The 19,842-nt window shown below is 39.2% G+C and overlaps 2 protein-coding genes across 2 annotated transcripts; both read right to left on the reverse strand.

The window, feature by feature from the left end:
* Window positions 1-5,528: 5,528 nt before the first annotated feature.
* LOC138311890 (uncharacterized) lies at window positions 5,529-13,067 on the reverse strand. The gene is made up of 2 exons (XM_069253036.1): window positions 11,213-13,067; window positions 5,529-6,043 (listed from the first exon to the last, which is right to left on the reverse strand). Exons 1-2 carry the CDS (start codon window positions 12,952-12,954, stop codon window positions 5,875-5,877), a joined length of 1,911 nt encoding a protein of 636 aa, XP_069109137.1. The 5' UTR covers window positions 12,955-13,067; the 3' UTR covers window positions 5,529-5,874.
* On the reverse strand, window positions 12,964-16,082 carry LOC138311891 (clumping factor A-like). Its single transcript, XM_069253037.1, has 5 exons — window positions 16,053-16,082; window positions 15,054-15,179; window positions 14,352-14,475; window positions 13,108-13,837; window positions 12,964-13,000 (listed from the first exon to the last, which is right to left on the reverse strand). The coding sequence occupies exons 1-5, from the start codon at window positions 16,080-16,082 to the stop codon at window positions 12,964-12,966; spliced, it is 1,047 nt and encodes a 348-aa protein (XP_069109138.1).
* Window positions 16,083-19,842: the final 3,760 nt, after the last annotated feature.

Here is a 19,842-nt window from a genome sequence, read left to right on the forward strand (position 1 = left end):
GAGGTCGTGACCTTATCATTTAAGTTGGTACACTCTGAGGTCAGTCCAGTTACATATACTAAAGTGATGAGTACTCATTGCCTGAGGTAGTGTGACTATATAGGTGGGTACTCACCTGAGGTGTTGTTACTTATTAAGTTTGGTTCACCACACCCTGAGGTTTGTGTTACATATTATAGTTTGAGGTAAACATCCTGAGGTGTGTTACATTTATGTGGGTAGACAGACCTGAGGTCGTGTTACTTATACAGTGGTGTACACACCTCGAGCGTAGTGTTACATATATAGTTGAGTACTACCGCAACTGTCGGTCCGTGTTTACATATATAAATGGAGTACACACATGTGGGTCGTGTTTACCTATATATTGTGTGTTACACACCCTGACGGCCTACGTGTTACATATATAGTGGCGTACTCAACTGAGCGCGTTGATACATATATGTGAGTTCTAATGCTCGGAGGCTCGTGTTACACTAATAAATATAAGTTACATACCTATTGTCGTTGTTAAACATATATAGTGGGTTACACACCTGAGGTCGTTTAGCTCTAAGATTATAAGTTGGTACTCACCTGATGGTCGTGTTACATATAAGTTTGTAGACGACGCCTGATGTAGTGTATATATATAAGTTGGGGTACACGCCTGAGGGTTGTTCCTGTTATATATATAGTGCGGTACACACCTGAGGTGTTGTTACATATAAACATGGTTACACACCTGAGGTCGGTTGTTACAAATAAGTGTGTACAACAGCTGAGGTTGTGTTAAATATATGTTGGTACACACTGAGGTCGTGTTACATATAAGTTGGTACACACCTGAGGTGTGTTAATATAAGTTCACGCTATTGTCGTGTTACATATAAGTACACGCCTATTGTGTGTTATAAATATAAGTACACGCCTTTTTGTCGTGTTTACATATAAGTACACGCCTTTTGTCTTGTTAATTATAAGTACACGCTCTATTGTCGTGTTACATATAAGTTCATCGCCTATTGTTGTGTTTCATTTATGTACCACGGCCTCTTGTAGTGTTACATTAAGTACACGAGCCTATTGTCGTGTTACATATAAGTACACGCCTGAGGTCGTGTTACATATAAGTGGTACACGCCTGAGGTCGTGTTACATATAAAGTTGGTACACACCCTGAGGTTGTCGTGTTACATATAAGTTGTACACGCCTAGAGTCGTGTTACATATAAGTGAGTACACGCCTGAGGTCGTGTTACATATAAGTTGGTACACACCCATACATATAAGTGGGGTACACACCTGAGGTCGTGTTACATATAAGTTGTACACGCCTGAGTCGTGTTACATATAAGTGCAGGTACACACCTGAGGTCGTGTTACTATAAGTTGGTACGCCTGACGTGTTAACATATAAGTTTGTACACGCCCTGAGGTGTCGTGTTACATATAAGTGGGTAAACCTATTGTTAAGTTTTATAAGTAAACCTGATTGTTACATTAAGTATAAGTACATGTCCTGTCTGTCGTGTTAAAAGTTGGTACACGCCTTTCTATGTTACATATCAAGTGGGACACACCTGAGGGTCGTCCCTAAAGTATAAAATTTGGTAACAACACCTGAGTCGTGTTACATGATAAGTTGGTACACCCTGAGGTCGTGTTACATATAAGTTGGTACACATCCTGAGGTCGTGTACATAAAAAGTGGTACACGACTGAGGTCGTGTTACATATAAGTGGGTACACACATGAGGTCGTGTTACATAAAAGTTGGTACACACCTGAGGTCGTGTTACATATAAGTTTGGTAGTACACACCTGAGGTTTGTGTTACATATACACACCCCAGTACAATAAGTTGGTAATACCTGAGGTCGTGTTACATATAAGTGTGAGTCGCATGTTTACATAAATATGGTACAACCTGAGGTCGTGTTACATATAAGTTGTAGATTGTCGTTACATATAAGTGGGTACACGCCCCTGAGGTCGTGTTAATATAAGTTACACACCTGATTACATGGTACACACCTGAGGTCGTGTTTAATATATAAGTTGGTAACATTCACCTGAACGGTCGTGTTATATAAGTTGGTACAACGCCTGAGGTCGTGTTACATATAAGTTGGTAACACACCTATTGTGAGGTCGTTACATATAAGTTTGGTACACACCTGAGGTCGTGTTACATATAAGTTGGTACACACCTGAGGTCGTGTTACATATAAGTGGTACACACCTTATGAGGTCGTTTTACATATAAGTTGGTACACACCCTGAGTCGTGTTACATATAAGTGGTACATGAATGAGGTCGTGACTGTATAAGTGAGTACACACCTGAGGTCGTGTTATTTATAAGTGGTACACACCTGAGGTCGTGTTACATATAAGTGAGGTACACACCTGATGATCATGTTGGTACATGCCTGAGGTCGTGGGTACACCTGAGGTCGTGTTACATATAGATTGTTTTATACACGCCCTGAGGTCGTGTTACATAAATAAGTGATACATGACTGCGGGAGTGTGTGCCCAATAAAGTTATACAACATTTTACATATCACACCCTGAGTGTCGTGTATACATATAAGTGGTACACCCTGAGGTCAGAGTTACATAAAAGTGGTACACACCTGAGGTCGTGTTACATATAAGTTGAGTACACATAATTGAGGTGTTTAATAAGTTGTACACACCTGAGGTCTACATTATAAGTGATTACAAAAGGTAATTAATATAAGATAATTTGAGGTCGTTTTACATATAAGTTGAGTACACACCTGAGGTCGTTTACTTATTCACAGATATAGGTATATAGTTGGTACATGCCCTGAGGTCGTGTTACACACCCTGATATAATATAAGTTGGTGTTAATCATGCCTGAGGTCGTGTTACATATAAGTAGTACACACCTGAGGTCGTGTTACATATAATGGTGTTGGTACACACCTAGGGTCGTGTTACATATAAGTTGGTACACACCTGAGGTCGTGTTACATATAAGTTGGTACACACCTGAGGTCGTGTTACATATAAGTTGGTACACACCTGAGGTCGTGTTACATATAAGTGAGTACACACCTGAGGTCGTGTTACATATAAGTTGGTACACACCTGAGGTCGTGTTAATATAAGTTGGTACACACCTGAGGTCGTGTTACATATAAGTAGTTTCTGTTACATATAAATGGAATATCACACCTGAGGTCGTGTTACATATAAGTGGTATGAGGTCAATGTTACATATAAGTTGGTACACACCTGTGGTGTTACATATGTACATGACCTGATCGTGTTACATATATATGTACACACCTGAGGTCGTGTTACATATAAGTTGTACACGCCTGAGGTCATAGTATTTACTATAATTAGGTATTACAAATTGATATGTGTGTTACATATTGAGTACACACCTGACTGATTGTTACATATAAGTGGTACACTATGTCGTGTCTATAATAAGTTGGTACACACCTGAGTGTCGTGTTACATGATTAAGTGATATACACAACAAGGTCTTGCCTTACAAAGCATACATTGCCAGTATAAATGTGCTACATGTGCACCAAGAACACCTAGGTAATTATATAAGTTGGTACATACTATAACATAAAGTTGGTACACACTGAGGTAACCGTGTTACATATAAGTGAGTACATTGAGGTCGTGTTAACATAAAGTTGGTACATGCCTGAGGTCCTGTTACATATAAGTGGGTTACACACCTGAGGTCGTGTAAAGTATATAAGTTGGTACACACAAGTAATGTTACTGTTTACTACATATAAGTTGTTACATTAGCTTTAGTCATTTCGTCTTACATATAATTTGGTATACACTGCTGAGGTTGTTACATATAAGTGTGGTACACACCTGAGGTCGTGTTACATATAAGTTGAGTACACACCTGAGGTCGTGTTAATATAATGGGGACAAACCTGAGGTCGCCAGTTAATTAAATACACACCTCAGAGGGTTTTACATATAAGTTGGTACACCCTGAGGTGTTTCTATAAGTCAATTTGGTTACATTTAGGGTACCATGCCTGAGGTTCGTGTAAGATATATTGTGGGTAGTACACACCTGAGGATTTACATATAAGTTTGGGTACACCCTATTGGGCCCCCACACCTATCGTGTTACATATGTATTACACCCCAATAAGTAGTCAATGCCAAAATTTTGTTACAAATAAGTTCTGTTCCCCTTCCCCCAATATTGCAGTTCCTTGGGTATAAAGTCATGAGGTCGTTGTTTTGGTCGTGTAAGTAGCATATAAAGTGGTACACACCTAATGTCGTGTAACATATATAAGATGGTACACGCCTGAGGTTTTGTTATACAAAGTTCGATTTCAACACCTGATTCTCGTGTTACATATAAGTGGGTAACACCTGAGGTCGTGTTACATTATAATTTGGTACACACCTGAGGTCGTGTTACATATAAGTTGGTTTCGTGTTATATGAAGTGTTCACCTGAGGTCCTTAGTGTTACATATAAATTACACACCTGATTGTCGTCTGTTAACATATAAGTTTGGTTTTATATGTCCAAAGTACACCTAGGTCGTGTTACAATAAGTTACAATATTGTGGTGCTTACACACTTAAAGGTCTGTTACTTACCCCTATTGGTAACACGCCTATTGTCAATGTTACATATAAGTGCCCCACATGCCTCTGATTGTCGTGTTACATATAATTTATAACACCAGAGATAATCTACAATATAAGTTTTAACCTCGGGGCCACCTATTAAGTAGGCCTAATAAATTTGTTCATATTACAATAATTTAGATTCACTACAAAGGAGATATGTCGGTCCATAAAAAGTACGATTGGTCAGTTATTTGATAAATTACAACTATAGTTTTTTACCTATAAGTATTTGGTTACCTATAAGTTAAACCTATTGTAACTTGAGGGTTGTCAAGAATGTAATTCAAATTTATAAATTGTGTTCCCTTCCCATCAACCTGATTCTTTCGGCCATAAATATAAAATTCTACAATCGCATGCAGAACTCTAGGACAAGTAGCATTATTTTATTAAATTTTACCCTCTCAGTAATACCTTAAAGATTGGGCTCCCACACTGAAATTTTAGACTGCCACCAGAGCATTAGCTCCAAAATAATAAAGGTCTGTTTCCCTTTTACACACCAGAAGTCCTGATTTCTGTACCAAAAAAATATTGGTTACCTTAGGACATGCAGAACTCTAGGACATAGCGAAATTTGGGGATATTTCAAGTCCTCAATTTTATACCGGCCCCAGTAGGCATTAGTAAATGATCATGACTAAGTGTCCCTACCGGGGGATACACAGGTGCATATTTAAAATTTACAATAAAGATACCACGCTGCCGACAAATTTTTACAACTTCATCCCCCTTGCCCACAAATTGATATTATATGTGGACAAGCCAAATAGATAATGGTTACACTCCCATGCAGTCAAACAGGGACCATATACATACTGTAAAATAATTCTAGTTAAGAAAAAGTGCATTCTAGTTAAGAAAAAAGTGCAGCATATTCATTGGGTTGGTGTGTTAAGTAAGAAATAAAAGGCATGCTAAAATGGAAATTGAACCCTGAAAAGAACCTTGGAGGCATGCAAAGCAGAAGTTAAATTCCATGTAAAACACACACATAATGCATTCTTTGACTAGTATCTTCTATTATTTGTAATTTTCTCTAAAGGGCCCATGATTTATTACATGATTAAAACCCTGCAGGTGCCTCAGTTCTGAAACAAGGACCCCGTGAAGGGCCCCTCAGTTCTGAAACAAGGACCCCGTGAAGGGCCTCTCGATTCGGAAACAAGGAACCCATGAAGGGCCTCTCAGTTCGGAAACAAGGACCCCATGAAGAGCCTCTCAGTTGGGAAACAAGGATCCCATGAAAGGCCCCTCATTTTTCACCAAACTGTACCTGTCTGGACTCATCCTGAATTCGGGCGAGAGGTCACGAGGGTCGCTGTATCGTCGTTGATGGTCTCTTGGCTGGACTGGGTTGTTGTCCATATCGTTAAGAAAAAAACGTTCACTGCAAAACAGGATTGATGGTGATAGGTATGAGGGTGAGAGGGTTACACTCGGGAACACACAGGACAGGCAGATAAATGTACAACTCAGCCTCGGGGGCACACAGGGCAGGCAGATAAATGTACAACTCAGCCTCGGGGGCACACAGGACAGGCAGATAAATCTACAACTCAGCCTCGGGGGCACACAGGACAGGCAGATAAATCTACAACTCAGCCTCGGGGGCACACAGGACAGGCAGATAAATCTACAATCTCAGCCTCGGGGGGCACACAGGACAGGCAGATAAATGTACAACTCAGCCTCGGGGGCACACAGGGCAGGCAGATAAATCTACAACTCAGCCTCGGGGGCACACAGGACAGGCAGGTAAATCTACAACTCAGCCTCGGGAACACACAGGGCAGGCAGATAAATGTACAACTCAGCCTCGGGGGCACACAGGACAGGCAGATAAATCTACAATCAGCCTCGGGGGCACACAGGACACAGTAAATCTACAACTCAGCCTCGGGAACACACAGGGCAGGCAGATAAATGTACAACTCAGCCTCGGGGGCACACAGGGCAGGCAGATAAATGTACAACTCAGCCTCGGGGGGCACACAGGAACAGGCAGATAAATGTACAACTCAGCCTCGGGGGCACACAGGGCAGGCAGATAAATCTACAACTCAGCCTCGGGGGCACACAGGACAGGCAGATAAATCTACAACTCAGCCTCGGGGGCACACAGGGCAGGCAGATAAATCTACAACTCAGCCTCGGGGGCACACAGGACAGGCAGATAAATCTACAACTCAGCCTCGGGGGCACACAGGACAGGCAGATAAATCTACAACTCAGCCTCGGGGGCACACAGGGCAGGCAGATAAATGTACAACTCAGCCTCGGGGGCACACAGGACAGGCAGATAAATCTACAACTCAGCCTCGGGGGCACACAGGACAGGCAGATAAATCTACAACTCAGCCTCGGGGGCACACAGGACAGGCAGATAAATCTACAACTCAGCCTCGGGGGCACACAGGACAGGCAGATAAATCTACAACTCAGCCTCGGGGGCACACAGGGCAGGCAGATAAATGTACAACTCAGCCTCGGGGGCACACAGGACAGGCAGATAAATCTACAACTCAGCCTCGGGGGCACACAGGACAGGAAGATAAATCTACAACTCAGCCTCGGGGGCACACAGGACAGGCAGGATAAATCTACAACTCAACTCGGGGGCACACAGGACAGGCAGGTAAATCTACAACTCAGCCTCGGGGGCACACAGGGCAGGCAGATAAATCTACAACTCAGCCATGGGGGCACACAGGACAGGCAGATAAATCTACAACTCAGCCTCGGGGCACACAGGGCAGGCAGATAAATCTACAACTCAGCCTCGGGGCACACAGGGCAGGCAGATAAATCTACAACTCAGCCTCGGGGGCACACAGGACTGGCAGATAAATGTACAACTCAGCCTCGGGGGCACACAGGGCAGGCAGATAAATGTACAAACTCAGCCGGGGGGCACACAGGGCAGGCAGATAAATCTACAACTCAGCCTCGGGGGCACACAGGGCAGGCAGGTAAATCTACAACTCAGCCTCGGGGGCACACAGGACAGGCAGATAAATCTACAACTCAGCCTCGGGGGCACACAGGGCAGGCAGATAAATCTACAACTCAGCCTCGGGGGCACACAGGGCAGGCAGGTAAATCTACAACTCAGCCTCGGGGGCACACAGGGCAGGCAGATAAATCTACAACTCAGCCTCGGGGGCACACAGGGCAGGCAGATAAATATACAACTCAGCCTCGGGGCACACAGGGCAGGCAGATAAATCTACAACTCAGCCTCGGGGGCACACAGGGCAGTCAGATAAATCTACAACTCAGCCTTGGGGGCACACAGGGCAGGCGAATAAATCTACAACTCAGCCTCGGGGCACACAGGGCAGGCAGATAAATCTTCAACTCAGCCTTGGGGGCATACAGGGCAGGCAGATAAATCTACAACTCAGTCTTTGTAAACAGTAATATGTAAGACTGACTCTTGCGTGTGGTGAATATAAATAAGTATTGCGAGGTTGCAGTGTTAGTACAAATTTGCCAAAAGTTGTATATTTTCTGAAGCAACATTAAACCTGTTTGTAACCAAATACTGCTGGAAATCTTTTAGTTGTAGTTACTGACTGGGCCTAATTCATTTGGGTTAAAAATCCTCCCCATTTCACATGACAAACTTCTCAAATGTTTTCAAATCAAAATATATACTGTGGACAGTAAATTGGTAAAGGATAATTGGCTTATTTCTCCCCTTTAAATATTTATGCAACTCTCGTTCATATTTAGTCAAAACATTTAACTTAGCCCCATAATCAAATGATACTCTTCATGCAATTATGGGGCATTCACAAAATCCACATTGAAAGAAATGAATCCCATTTAGCTATTAGCATATATAAGCTGTTAAATGATTGGTATGAAAATCCAATAATGCCAATTACAAAAGCTGAATATTGTGATTACCACTTTGAATATGAATTCCCAACCCAGAGGTGAATTCTGACAACACAATGACATAACAGACAAATGCATATCTATCTTAATTCATGAAAAAGAGGGTGCAATGAAAGAAAGAAAGTAAAAGCTGATCAAGATAGTGTTTGACCATCCAGAATTAAAGATTTAATTTCCAATTGGATATAAATAGTTACAGTGATTTAAATAATACCGTAATTAAAATGTCAGGAAGTCATGCCAAAATTCTGCCTACCCTGTTACCATAACGACATGTATAATTTGACCTTCACACAAAGTGGCAAGGTCAAATAGGGACATACATTGCAGAGAACACACAGATAACAAAACTGTGATAAAGGTGGTTCAATTTATATCTGGGAACAACAAACTCTTTATTTATGTTAAACAATCATTTGATTACATTGAACATGACGAAAATGATGTTTTCTTTTACATGTTACAAATTAATTCTTTTCATTTTTTTAAAGCAATATTGATTTTCTTAAATTAATTAACGTATGCTTAACTTTTGTATTTTCAGATGTTTCCATAAAGTGTTTCAACCAAAGTATGGAAAATTCCATCACACTGGAAAGAATTTTCATTGCAAGAGTTACTTCCCTTTACTTTAGTAACAACAGATGAAGATTGTTGGACCCAGACGTAATAGGGAACAATACAAAATAAAACACACGTAAAAGTGGATTGTGATGTGATAGTGTGAATGGCAGGGAAATCAATAATTGCATGAATACCACTGGTACTTTAATTAATATTAAAGATATATTAGATCTAGGGGTGATTTGTCTGTAACTTTAACTATTGCAATACTATTGCTATATATATAACAGGAACATGCTATTACAATAGTTTAACTATTGCAAACTGCAACTGCAATAGTATTGTATTCTGACTTCTATTGCAGTCGGTAAAATGACTGCCATGTCGAAAATGTAGTGCAGTATTGATTTTAAGTTACTTCCCTTTATCTGCTAGTGTCAGTAGCACATGATTCAAACACACTGATGATTGTGATGGAGAACAATGCCAGTGTTTACTTTAATTTCTAGTACTTCATTTTAGTCAAAATTAAAGAAAAATATTGGACTACTAAAACTATTGATAGCTTGGCATACTATCGAGAGAGTATCGAGGATTGTTATAATCAGCTTGTTGAATTTATCATCGATTGGTCAAATTGCGAGGCATGCAATTGCAATACATGTATATTGATATTTTAATGTATTTGGACTAGTTTCCTCTAAATCTGGTTACTGTATTCGACCCTATAAGCGCCCAGGGCGTTTAAATAATTGAAAAAGTGCTAATAAGACAAAATTATTGGAAATCTATTAAGTTTTGTGTAGCTTTAGTCTTTATTTATGCCTGAGCACATTGGAATAAAGGCCTCAAAAATGGGGAGAGGCGCGTATAGGGACATGAGCGCTTATTGGATCGAATACGGTATGTGGTTCAAAAAACCCTACACAATAGTCATCCTTTCTGTTTATCATGTACAATAATGCATTCTAAGATAAAACTCCTCCCAACAATAAACACCAATGCAGAGAAACAGGCAGCCATGCAAAGATAACAGGTCAGTCGCCATGACAACAGACAAAAATAACCAAGATAAGTGTTTGTTTGGGATTTTATAACATTAAACTTTTTTCTATACAGTGTAACAGTGCAGATTGATACAATATGTGCTACAGATTTTTTATTCTATTGTCTGGATCAAAAGCTATGAAAACAAATTTCAAATTATGATTGATAATATCTGTCTGATGATCATGAATTCTACATTTCATAGGCAACACATTTTTTCATTTTTATTTATTACAAAAAAGTGTTTTTCTTACTTTTACTCACAAGTTGTATTACCAAATATTCCATTGTTCTATAATGGACCTTTAATTAGTGTGACATGAAGTGTATGGGTTGAAATCTGTGAACAGTTTGCAGCAATGAACATATAAGTGTCTGTGTGTTGTTGAAAGTGAGGAAGATGTTGCCATGGAAACATGTTACTAGGGATGTCACCAAATATTTGAATATTTGTTCTTTAGGTTGCATTGGTATTAGAATATATTCCGCTACTTAACCAATTAATTATTCCTGTTTTGAACTGACCAAATATTCCAATTTTGAACTGAAGAATTATTCCGGTTATGAACCGACCAAATATTCCATTACTGAACCGACCATGCTGAAAATTGACATCCTACATGTTTCTTATTACTTGGATGACATTTTATGATGTGGAGTGAAATCCATTTTAACACAGTGATGACTCATGATTATTAATAAAAAACTTATTTCAGAAAGTTAAATTTGCTAAAATGAAAAAATAAAATGCATAAATATACATGTAGTCTATATTGACAGAATAATTCATATATAGTGACCAATCGAAAGTGCTTCTAAAATTGTTTCTTGATTGTTTTTGGTTTCAATAGCATGTGAAGTGAATAATGGTGATTTACTCATAGATAAAAAAAGAAATTCAGATTAATTACAAAGATTTACTAATTCTATCACTATTTTAATCTACTTCGTTTGACATCTACAAAGATACGACCCTAGATACTGTGGTATTCATCCAATCATTCTCTATGTTAAGTACACATAATTCAGTACTATAACTTACCTTGCTAGTTGTGGTGTGACGGTCTCTGTAAGGTCCTGACCCCGTGAAGGTCGTTCTGGAGAGGGCTCCAATGCACGGTACACCTCCTCCTCCTTTCTCTCAGAGTCTCCCTGGCTGGCAGCTCCTTGGTCTGACCAGGCTTCTCTAGTGACTCCAGGAGTAACCTGCCCTTGGTACACTGGGTAACAGTCAATGACTTGCCTGTAAGGTGTCCTCAGGTTTATACTATGGTCAAACGTACGGTCAGTGGTTTTCTGTATTTGAGACGATAGGTACTTTTCAGCATTCCCAAGAGCATGGAAGGGAGCATGCTTGCCACCCTTAAGGAAGGACAATTCTGATGTGTTTGTTTTATCAGGACGAATGCTCCCATTCAAGGAACTGATCTGTGACCATTCCAGTTGTTTTTTAACATCCCGATCATGAACTATAAAACTACCATTTGGAGATTCATAGCTGTCATAGCTGGAGTCCATCTTTGGTCGGTTGGCAATTCTGTCCATCATTACTTTCTCTTGCTGCAGAGCTTCCTCCAGTATCCCAAACACTTGTTTCTGTGGAGGTTCTTTAGTAAGAATTGTGAAAACACGGCTTGCTAAACCAGAGTTGTCTAACTCCTCCCCTTTCTTTGACTGATATTTTCTAATGATTTCCTCCACATCAGGAGCAAGATTCCTTGGTTGCCCATCAGCATTCAACTCTGGTTCAGAATCTAGCTGGTCTCCAATGATATCCACCTTCCTGCATCCTTGGTCAAGGGATGCCCTCTCATCGTCCGTGTTAGGTCTGGATTCTCCAAGTTCAGTAAGGCCTAGGGTATCATTTTCAGTCTCCGTATCATTTTTCATCGTCCCCAGGAACACTCCTGCTCCACTGACATTAATTCCAAAGTCTGCTGCGTGGTCCCACAGAAGTTTACGGTTTCGTGCACTCTCGGGATTGGAGGAGAAGCTCTCTCCACTTCTGTCTCTGGGTGGCTGACTGCTGTACTCTTGGTTCAGGCTGTTCTGAATATCCTGTAGGTCCCTCTGTAACATGTGATAATCTATCGGATCAGCTGGTGCTCGGTACTTATCCACATATGCTGTTTTCGCTAACACGCTTTGAACTCGCTGACCGAGTGAGTCTGCTGAGTCGGTGCTACGATCAGAGTTGAGACGTGCACGCGTCTCCTCCAGCAATCTCTCTGTCTCCCGTTCTTGTCGATAGTAGCGCTGTAGCGACTCCAGTTCAGCAGCACTTTCATTACTGAGGTCTCTTTCCTCAGTCACAGATTTGAGATCAAGTTTCAGACTTCCACTGGGTTCTCCCGTCACCAAAAGTTTGGCTACTTCTTCACCAAGAGATGATGTCATACTCTGCTCTGATTTTGATAAATTTTCTGCATTTGACCCCAACGATCCAAGACTTCGAGACTGACTCTCCAGGTTTTCCTTGACTTCGTCAATCTTTCTTTGAGCCTGTACCACATCGTAAGGCGGTGGAGGTGGCCTGGATTCAATAGGCCGCTCTATGGTGTTAAGTGGTTGAGGTCTATCTTTGTACAGCTGGTCACCGTCACCAACACCTATACTCTCTCTAGTGTATAACTGCTTATGGAGGGCAGCACCCAAACAACTAGCATCGTCAAGCAACTTTGCAACGCGCTGCGACATGTCATTGCGAGACTGTGGGTCAGCAATATTCTCTGTAGTCATTGATGGAGCATCCATTGTCTGGCCAGAACCATTTTCTGACATCATATTTTTGATTTATGATGCTGTCCAATCAAACGTTCTCTGTCTGTCACTGGAACATAAGCATCTTCTCTCTTCTGTCCCCTTTCAGAATCAGCTGCTGATGAAGAATGTCTGGGAGCATCGCTTGAACCTGATTTTCCTGTAGAACCAACTAACCTCGAATCTGATGTAGAAGTAATTGGCTGAGATTTAAGATCTGCAGAAGAACCTTTGTCATTTTCTTCTTCTAATGATCTCCTTAAAACCAAAGTAGGCATATCACTCTTCTTTTGATCATTGTCTGATTTCAGTTCTGGAATGACCTCTCCTGAATCTCTCCTGGTTAACCTTTGACCTTCATATACTTGACCCCCTGGCACTTGCATTCCTTCATCACGATCAGAAAATATTGCATAAAATTGTTGAGAAGTGGGTTGGGAGGTTCCACTAGCTTTGTCTGAATCTGTTTCAGACCCCGACTTAGCACTGGGAGCACTATCAGATGTGGGGTTGTACCCAGAGTCTTTAACTCTCTGTGTATTTACTGATGCCATTGTATCCAAAAGAGGATTTCTGGCTGCAACTTCCCCTTCAACTGACCTTGGAGTCGGCTCAGGGTTATAGTCCGACTCATACGGGTTCCATTCCACATCCGACATGCCTGTGGCAGATTCTGGGTAGTTAGCGTACACGGCTCCTCTGGGATCCACAGACAGACCCTTATGGTCCCCGTCAGAATTACTGTCGCTATCCCCAGAACCCACTAAACCCCTCATCGGTGAGAAATTTCCAGAGATAAAGTCTTTTGACACTTCTGTAATAGCAGTAGACAAGGCTTCATCGTTAATGCTGCCGCCATCATGAGCTGAATGATCATCTAATGGGTACTGTGACAAGCTCAGGTTACCTGTAATAGAAACAACCACATCTCAGCTTATGTTGCTTTCATTCTTTAATCTATTGTTTTAAAGTCAAAAATTTGGCAAAAAAATGCATATAAAGGTGGTAGAATAGTTACTAAAGGGACAAAACTCCATGACAAATTATGCCCAACCATTTGCATAATTTAGAATCCACAACCCATAAGGATGTCACCAAATTTATGTTTAGATTCAGAGAAGAAATAGTTTATTTGGAAATAGCCATAATTTAAGCCCTTTTGGCCCCACTCCCTCAGTGCTTGTCTGATCAATGAAACGTGACTACTGATAGGCTGAAAAAAAATATCCATTGTGAACAATGTGTGACGAGAAATCTGCTATAAATATTAATATATTATATATGAAAGAAAAACTACAACACAAAGCTATGAAAAGGAAATCTACAAATAAAGTTGGAGTAAAAAGCCATGGCAATGACCGGAAATTTAAAATACAATTTCGTGAATGGTAATTATGTAGGTTACATAAAGATCAAATTACCATCTGATGTTTCTGTTTCAGATCTCCATCCTGATCCTTCATCAGAAGAAAACCCACGAAGAGCAGACGGAGACGAGACTTGGTTTGAGCTGTCATCCCTTCCACTGTCATTGGTAGAGCCCGTCTGGAGGAAAATCATCATCATAAGTAAAATTAACATTTCTCTTTAAAGAATTTGTTATATTTCCCCTATTGGGCCCCGCTGTTCAGGCCCCTGGGGGACCAGGTCCCGATTTCTCAAAACAAACTTAAGTCAAAATATTTTACATAAGTTAAATAAGGAGAAAAAAGTTTAGGGTTCTGACTTAAGTCTGCACTTTTGTTTCAAGAAATCGGGACCTGACTCACGTGCACCGTTTATACAAAATTGGTTCCCCTTCACCTAACGAAGCTTCAGACCAAATTAGAACTACATGTAAATCTCTTCATTCCTACAGAAGAAGAAGGGTTTTTGTGAAAAGTTGACGGACATTTCCATGGTAACCAAATTTGTAAATTGATATACCATGTGATATGTGAAACAATAGGCATAGGAGGTTGAATCAAATCTACTCATTAAATGAGCTATTGACAATTTTACAAAACCTGTGTATAGTGACCTGGTTACCATGGCAACTTTTTTTTTTTTTTTTGAAATAATCATAAATCCCCATTGCACATCTATGACACATGGTCCCTAATATTATTTCAGCTCGTTATTACCTGGTTTTGATGTCCAGATGATGCACCTTCCATGCTTGTATATTGTGGTAGGACAGAATAAGCTATTTCCTCAGTGACATCATCAGGGAGTCCTACATCGGCACCAGAAAAGTCTTGTTGATGATCCTTTAGGGACAATAAGAAATAAACTTTACATCTATCACTAATAATTAATTCAAAGTGAAAACTAATTAATTCAAAGTGAAAACTTACGCAAACAACAAGGAAAGAAAACTCCATCATCACAGCACTCAACTCTTCACAAATACTACCACAAAAGCAAACATCTTAAATGAACAATTCAAATCAGCATTCACACAGTCCGACTAATTCATTGTTCCTGATTTACAAAAATGACTTCAATGAATACTTAAAGATGCTCCACCGCTGACAAATGGTATTTTTTCACTATCAAAAACAGGAGCAAACAATTTAGTATTTTTCAGTTACAAAAGTTACTCACTTTACACCATTACCACCATTGAAAAGTTTGAGCTTCTAATTGTACATCATGTTAAAAATATGAAAAATAATTAATTGCATCCCGAAAAAATTCTGTGTCACTATATCCTATATGGAATGATGTACTGATTGCGCATGCAATTAAGGCAAAATAAATTATTTTATGATATTTTTTGTGTTAATTAGACATATATAAACACGATTAACCACCAATTATTGTTCAAATGATGAATGTCGTTTATGCTCTGTCGGAGGTGGAGCATCTTTAAACAAAGCACATTACAACTTGTTGCAGACAACAGCATTATCTACAAACAAATACTGCAGGCAACACACACATAGACAACACCTTTATACTCAGCAACACATTGGGCACAGGACTGGCTTATGTGTTTCCATCCGGACAAATGCAATATCAGGATCAGCATCACCAAAACAAAACAAATACAACATAACTAGGACATACAGATAAACAACATCACATCTAATGCAAACAAATCACTAGATTGTCTTAAACATAACTAAAAGTAAACTCACGATCACCTCTGTCCTCACATCAAAGAGCATGCTTACAAGGCACTCACTTCCATATGGGACCCCTACCATGCCAACCAGACCACAAAAATACAGCACAGAGCACAACACAAGCTCAGTTACAGACATGATACACAACCATCACTCTACACATGTGCACACGTAGAATTTAATCCAGATTAACACTCTTCTTCAAAATCTTACACAAACAAGTCATAGTCAACACCACCATTAGGCCTAAAGTGATGCTACCCAAATTGGAACACTTTTTAAAGATAATTTTATAAAAAATGTCTAGCACATGCTTGCATTTTTCTTTTGTCATATTCCAGTAATAGATGCCTTAGGTTTTAATTTCATGATCTGTAAATACTTGTCAACAGCTAGTGCATATATTTATAAATAGAGAGCTTTGAAGCATCCCTGGTCCACCCCTGTTTCAGCAGGAACAGCCGGGTGACCCTAAATATAGTTTGATTAATAAATGCTCAGACATGATAAAAAATGTTTAAATTTATTTAAAGAAATTTCAAACATTTTGTTTTTGTTTATTCAAGTGACATATCTAAATATTCCATTTAGCAATTTTTTTTCTTGTTTTAAAATATGTGGTGTTTTTGTGTTGTCGCACGACGTTGTTTCCAGGAATTTTTCAGTTTCATTGTTTTCATTTTTAAATACAGTATAACTCGAGCTCACTTGTGTCGAACACGGTTGAATCCAACACATTGGATGAGTCGAATGTTTCAATAGGTCCCGATTTTTCCCTTCTTTATATTAGTAAATAAAGCACAGATGAATTGCATGAACATGGTTGAATCAAATACTGCGATTGAATCAAATCCCTTTTGGTGTCCCTTCCTTCTAAAATATACCAATTTTTTTTTTTTTGTGTCGAACATTCCGGCGTCACGCTTGTGTAAGGTAAAAGTAAAGTCTCTGTCTGATTGACCGAACATGACTGATCAAACCGTAATAGTGCTAACAAACATGATTGTTCAAATCAAAAATCTAAAGCCCCTTGTTTACACAGGTGCACAGGTAAAGGCAAAATACATACATTGTACATAATCGACGGGCATTTCCTGGAATGAAACATATATCGTCTTAAACCATCCTGATTTGCGAGTATATGTACATGGCGGCACAATACACAGGTGGAAAAAATAAACGATAATCAAACAAATCTTACTGGAGTGATACTATATCGTCGATTGGTAATACAGTACCACGGTAAAGATAATTCAATCATTTTTATTAATTAACAACCATAATTTTTACAAATATTTTGATTAATGGAACGGTAAAAATGCGTCATCGTTGTTAACACTCCCATTGTGAAACATGTGTATTGCTATGGTTCAGCTTCTCAACGCTGCGGTAACAGTGCTGTCTTTCGTCAAACAATTGTAGATTTGTTTACTTTGTCTTGTCTTTCATAAATTTGATGGAACATGCATTCACCTAAGGAAAGCCATAATGGAAGTATGTACATTTATATTGTTAAACTCTCTATTTGGCTTTGTTTTCTCTTTTTCTTTTGCGTGTATATATATGTATTATGTATAGTGCTAATGTCGCTGTTTAATTAACACCATATGGCTAATAATAGATATTTAATTAGTATTTAATAGTATGTTGTGATATGAATCATCCATTATTATTTAATGAATATAAATATCATATTTTCTTAGAAAATTTTCTTGTTATCTATTGCCTATCTTAAACCAGCTAGTATGTGTTAAAAACGCCGACCTGGAAACAGTGGATATACAGTCAGTACAACTAAACTTATATAGACGTCAATTTCTTCGTGAACAGTGAAACACAGATGAGTCGAACAATCAGATTTTCAAAGTCAAATATTTTGCCTGGTCCCACTAACTTTGACTTATCCGTGTTTTACTGTACATATAATAAGCAACATTTCTCATGAAAATTGTCACAGTTATTATTAAGCACCCTAATTTTTGTTCGGGGCAGTTTTTGTTAGTTTAGATCGTAAACTAAAAATTCTATATCATATATGTTCAATTTTGGGTAGCGTCACATTACTTATCAAAACAGATTGGAGAACTTCACACACATGTAATGGTGATACATATATTTACTACCAAAGACAAATACTTCTTCTTTCCACAAAAAATTAAACCATGGAACCTATTAGTGTAACAGGGCGAGAGTAGTGTGCCGCCAGCCACACTCGAACCCACGGCCCCGGACTTACTGGCCGCTGCTCTATCGCTGAGCTACCTGGTCACCGATGATCGACCCAGTCCAAACATGCTACATTAACAGTACAAAGCGTAATTAACACTTGAAGACTTCAACTTCAAGGCACACAGCCCATAAACAGTCCTTGAAGCCTTCACAACAAACTAAAGTTTACTGCACAAAACTAATAAAACTTTCCTCCACTGTACATAACAGTCACAAGCCACTGCACCACAAACCGTCATTATTGGCGCACTGGTTGGAACGCCAAGAAGTTATCAATGCTAATAAACCCACCTCCAATTCCAATGCACAGTTAAACTTTCTGTTATCCATTCCTTTAGAATAAAAAAACTTTTGAAATTAAGCATTTTCCCTTAAACTTACCAAGGTTTTATATGTTGTTCCAGTAGCCAAGTATAAACACGACAAGCAGAAACATACCAGTGCCAGCAAAGGCGGGTGCATGATTGGGCCATTGTTTATACAGTAGGGCCTGTCTTCCTAAAAAATTCTCGTCTCCTTTTCTGTTCATATTTCAGTAAGATAAAGGCATAATAATACCACAGATTCAAACCTAACATAGTAATTATAGAATCACAAGGCTTCAGCTCAAACAATAGCCATGAGCTTACCTTTTTATCCATTAGATCTTGATATGTGGTTTAATTGACAAATCACATCTTGTTATTGTTGTTGGTGTTTTAGTTTTTTACGGTAAAACTTGGTTTTACCAGTATTGGGATCGCAATTCCGGAACTAGCTTTTTTACCCCCCCGGCTGGTGTCGTGAAGAATAAACTTGAATAACCCACATTTGTGGTATATGTAGTTGTAATTTGCACCCAGATACAATATAAACTAGTTTAGAATCATTCTGTAAACTTATTCAGCAGCATCAATATCAATTTAAGTGGATTGCGAAGAAAATAAGAAAATTTAGTGAACTGCATTTCATTATCAAGTTAATAATATTCACATCGCAATCAACATATACAAGTGGTGTCGTGGTAAGTCCTGAGCTTTCTATGCTGACGGCCGGGGTTCAACCCTTAACGTCGGCAGCTTATTTTTATTTTTTTTTTATTTCATATTTTTATTTGTTGTTAATTCACCATGCTTGAAAATATTCTTTTATTTTGTCTTTATATTTATTTTTGTTTTATTTTATTTTTATTTTCCAAAAGTTTATTCCAAACATAGACATGTACTGTATAGCATATACACTAAATTACGAACATCCCACTATTACGGCCACTTATTTTCAGTTCCGATTTTTTTTTTCTTCAGAAATACAATCACACCGCTATTCCGTTTTACGACCAATTAACACTTTGATTATGACCACTTTGATTATGACCACAGGCACATGTGACTTCACACCTCGCTGTGCCTCACCTTCCCGCACGCAGCAACCCGTGACCAACTACCCGCAGGTACATCAGTCAGTCTTTTGTTTCCGTCGACCTAATTATCAGATTATCTACCTGTACTAGGAGAGTGTTAATCGCCATCATTTGCATACTTGTGACTGGCAGTTGACGTGATCGAAACCACAAGTAATGCAACGTTCTTTCGAT

This window comes from Argopecten irradians, unplaced genomic scaffold (genome assembly GCF_041381155.1).
Source record: "Argopecten irradians isolate NY unplaced genomic scaffold, Ai_NY scaffold_0147, whole genome shotgun sequence".
Lineage (NCBI taxonomy): Eukaryota > Metazoa > Mollusca > Bivalvia > Pectinida > Pectinidae > Argopecten > Argopecten irradians.

Bases quoted from the DNA above. Each gene is read 5' to 3' on its own strand.
- LOC138311890 (XM_069253036.1), bottom strand. From the start codon at position 12,954: ATGATGTCAGAAAATGGTTCTGGCCAGACAATGGATGCTCCATCAATG. The intron at 6,044-11,212 runs GTAAGTTATAGT...CCTGTTTTGCAG, and splicing joins GTCACACCACAACTAGCAAG to TGAACGTTTTTTTCTTAACG.
- LOC138311891 (XM_069253037.1), bottom strand. From the start codon at position 16,082: ATGCTCTTTGATGTGAGGACAGAGGTGATC. The intron at 14,476-15,053 runs GTAATAACGAGC...ATTTTCCTCCAG, and splicing joins CATCTGGACATCAAAACCAG to ACGGGCTCTACCAATGACAG. The intron at 13,838-14,351 runs GTAATTTGATCT...TTTCTATTACAG, and splicing joins TGAAACAGAAACATCAGATG to GTAACCTGAGCTTGTCACAG.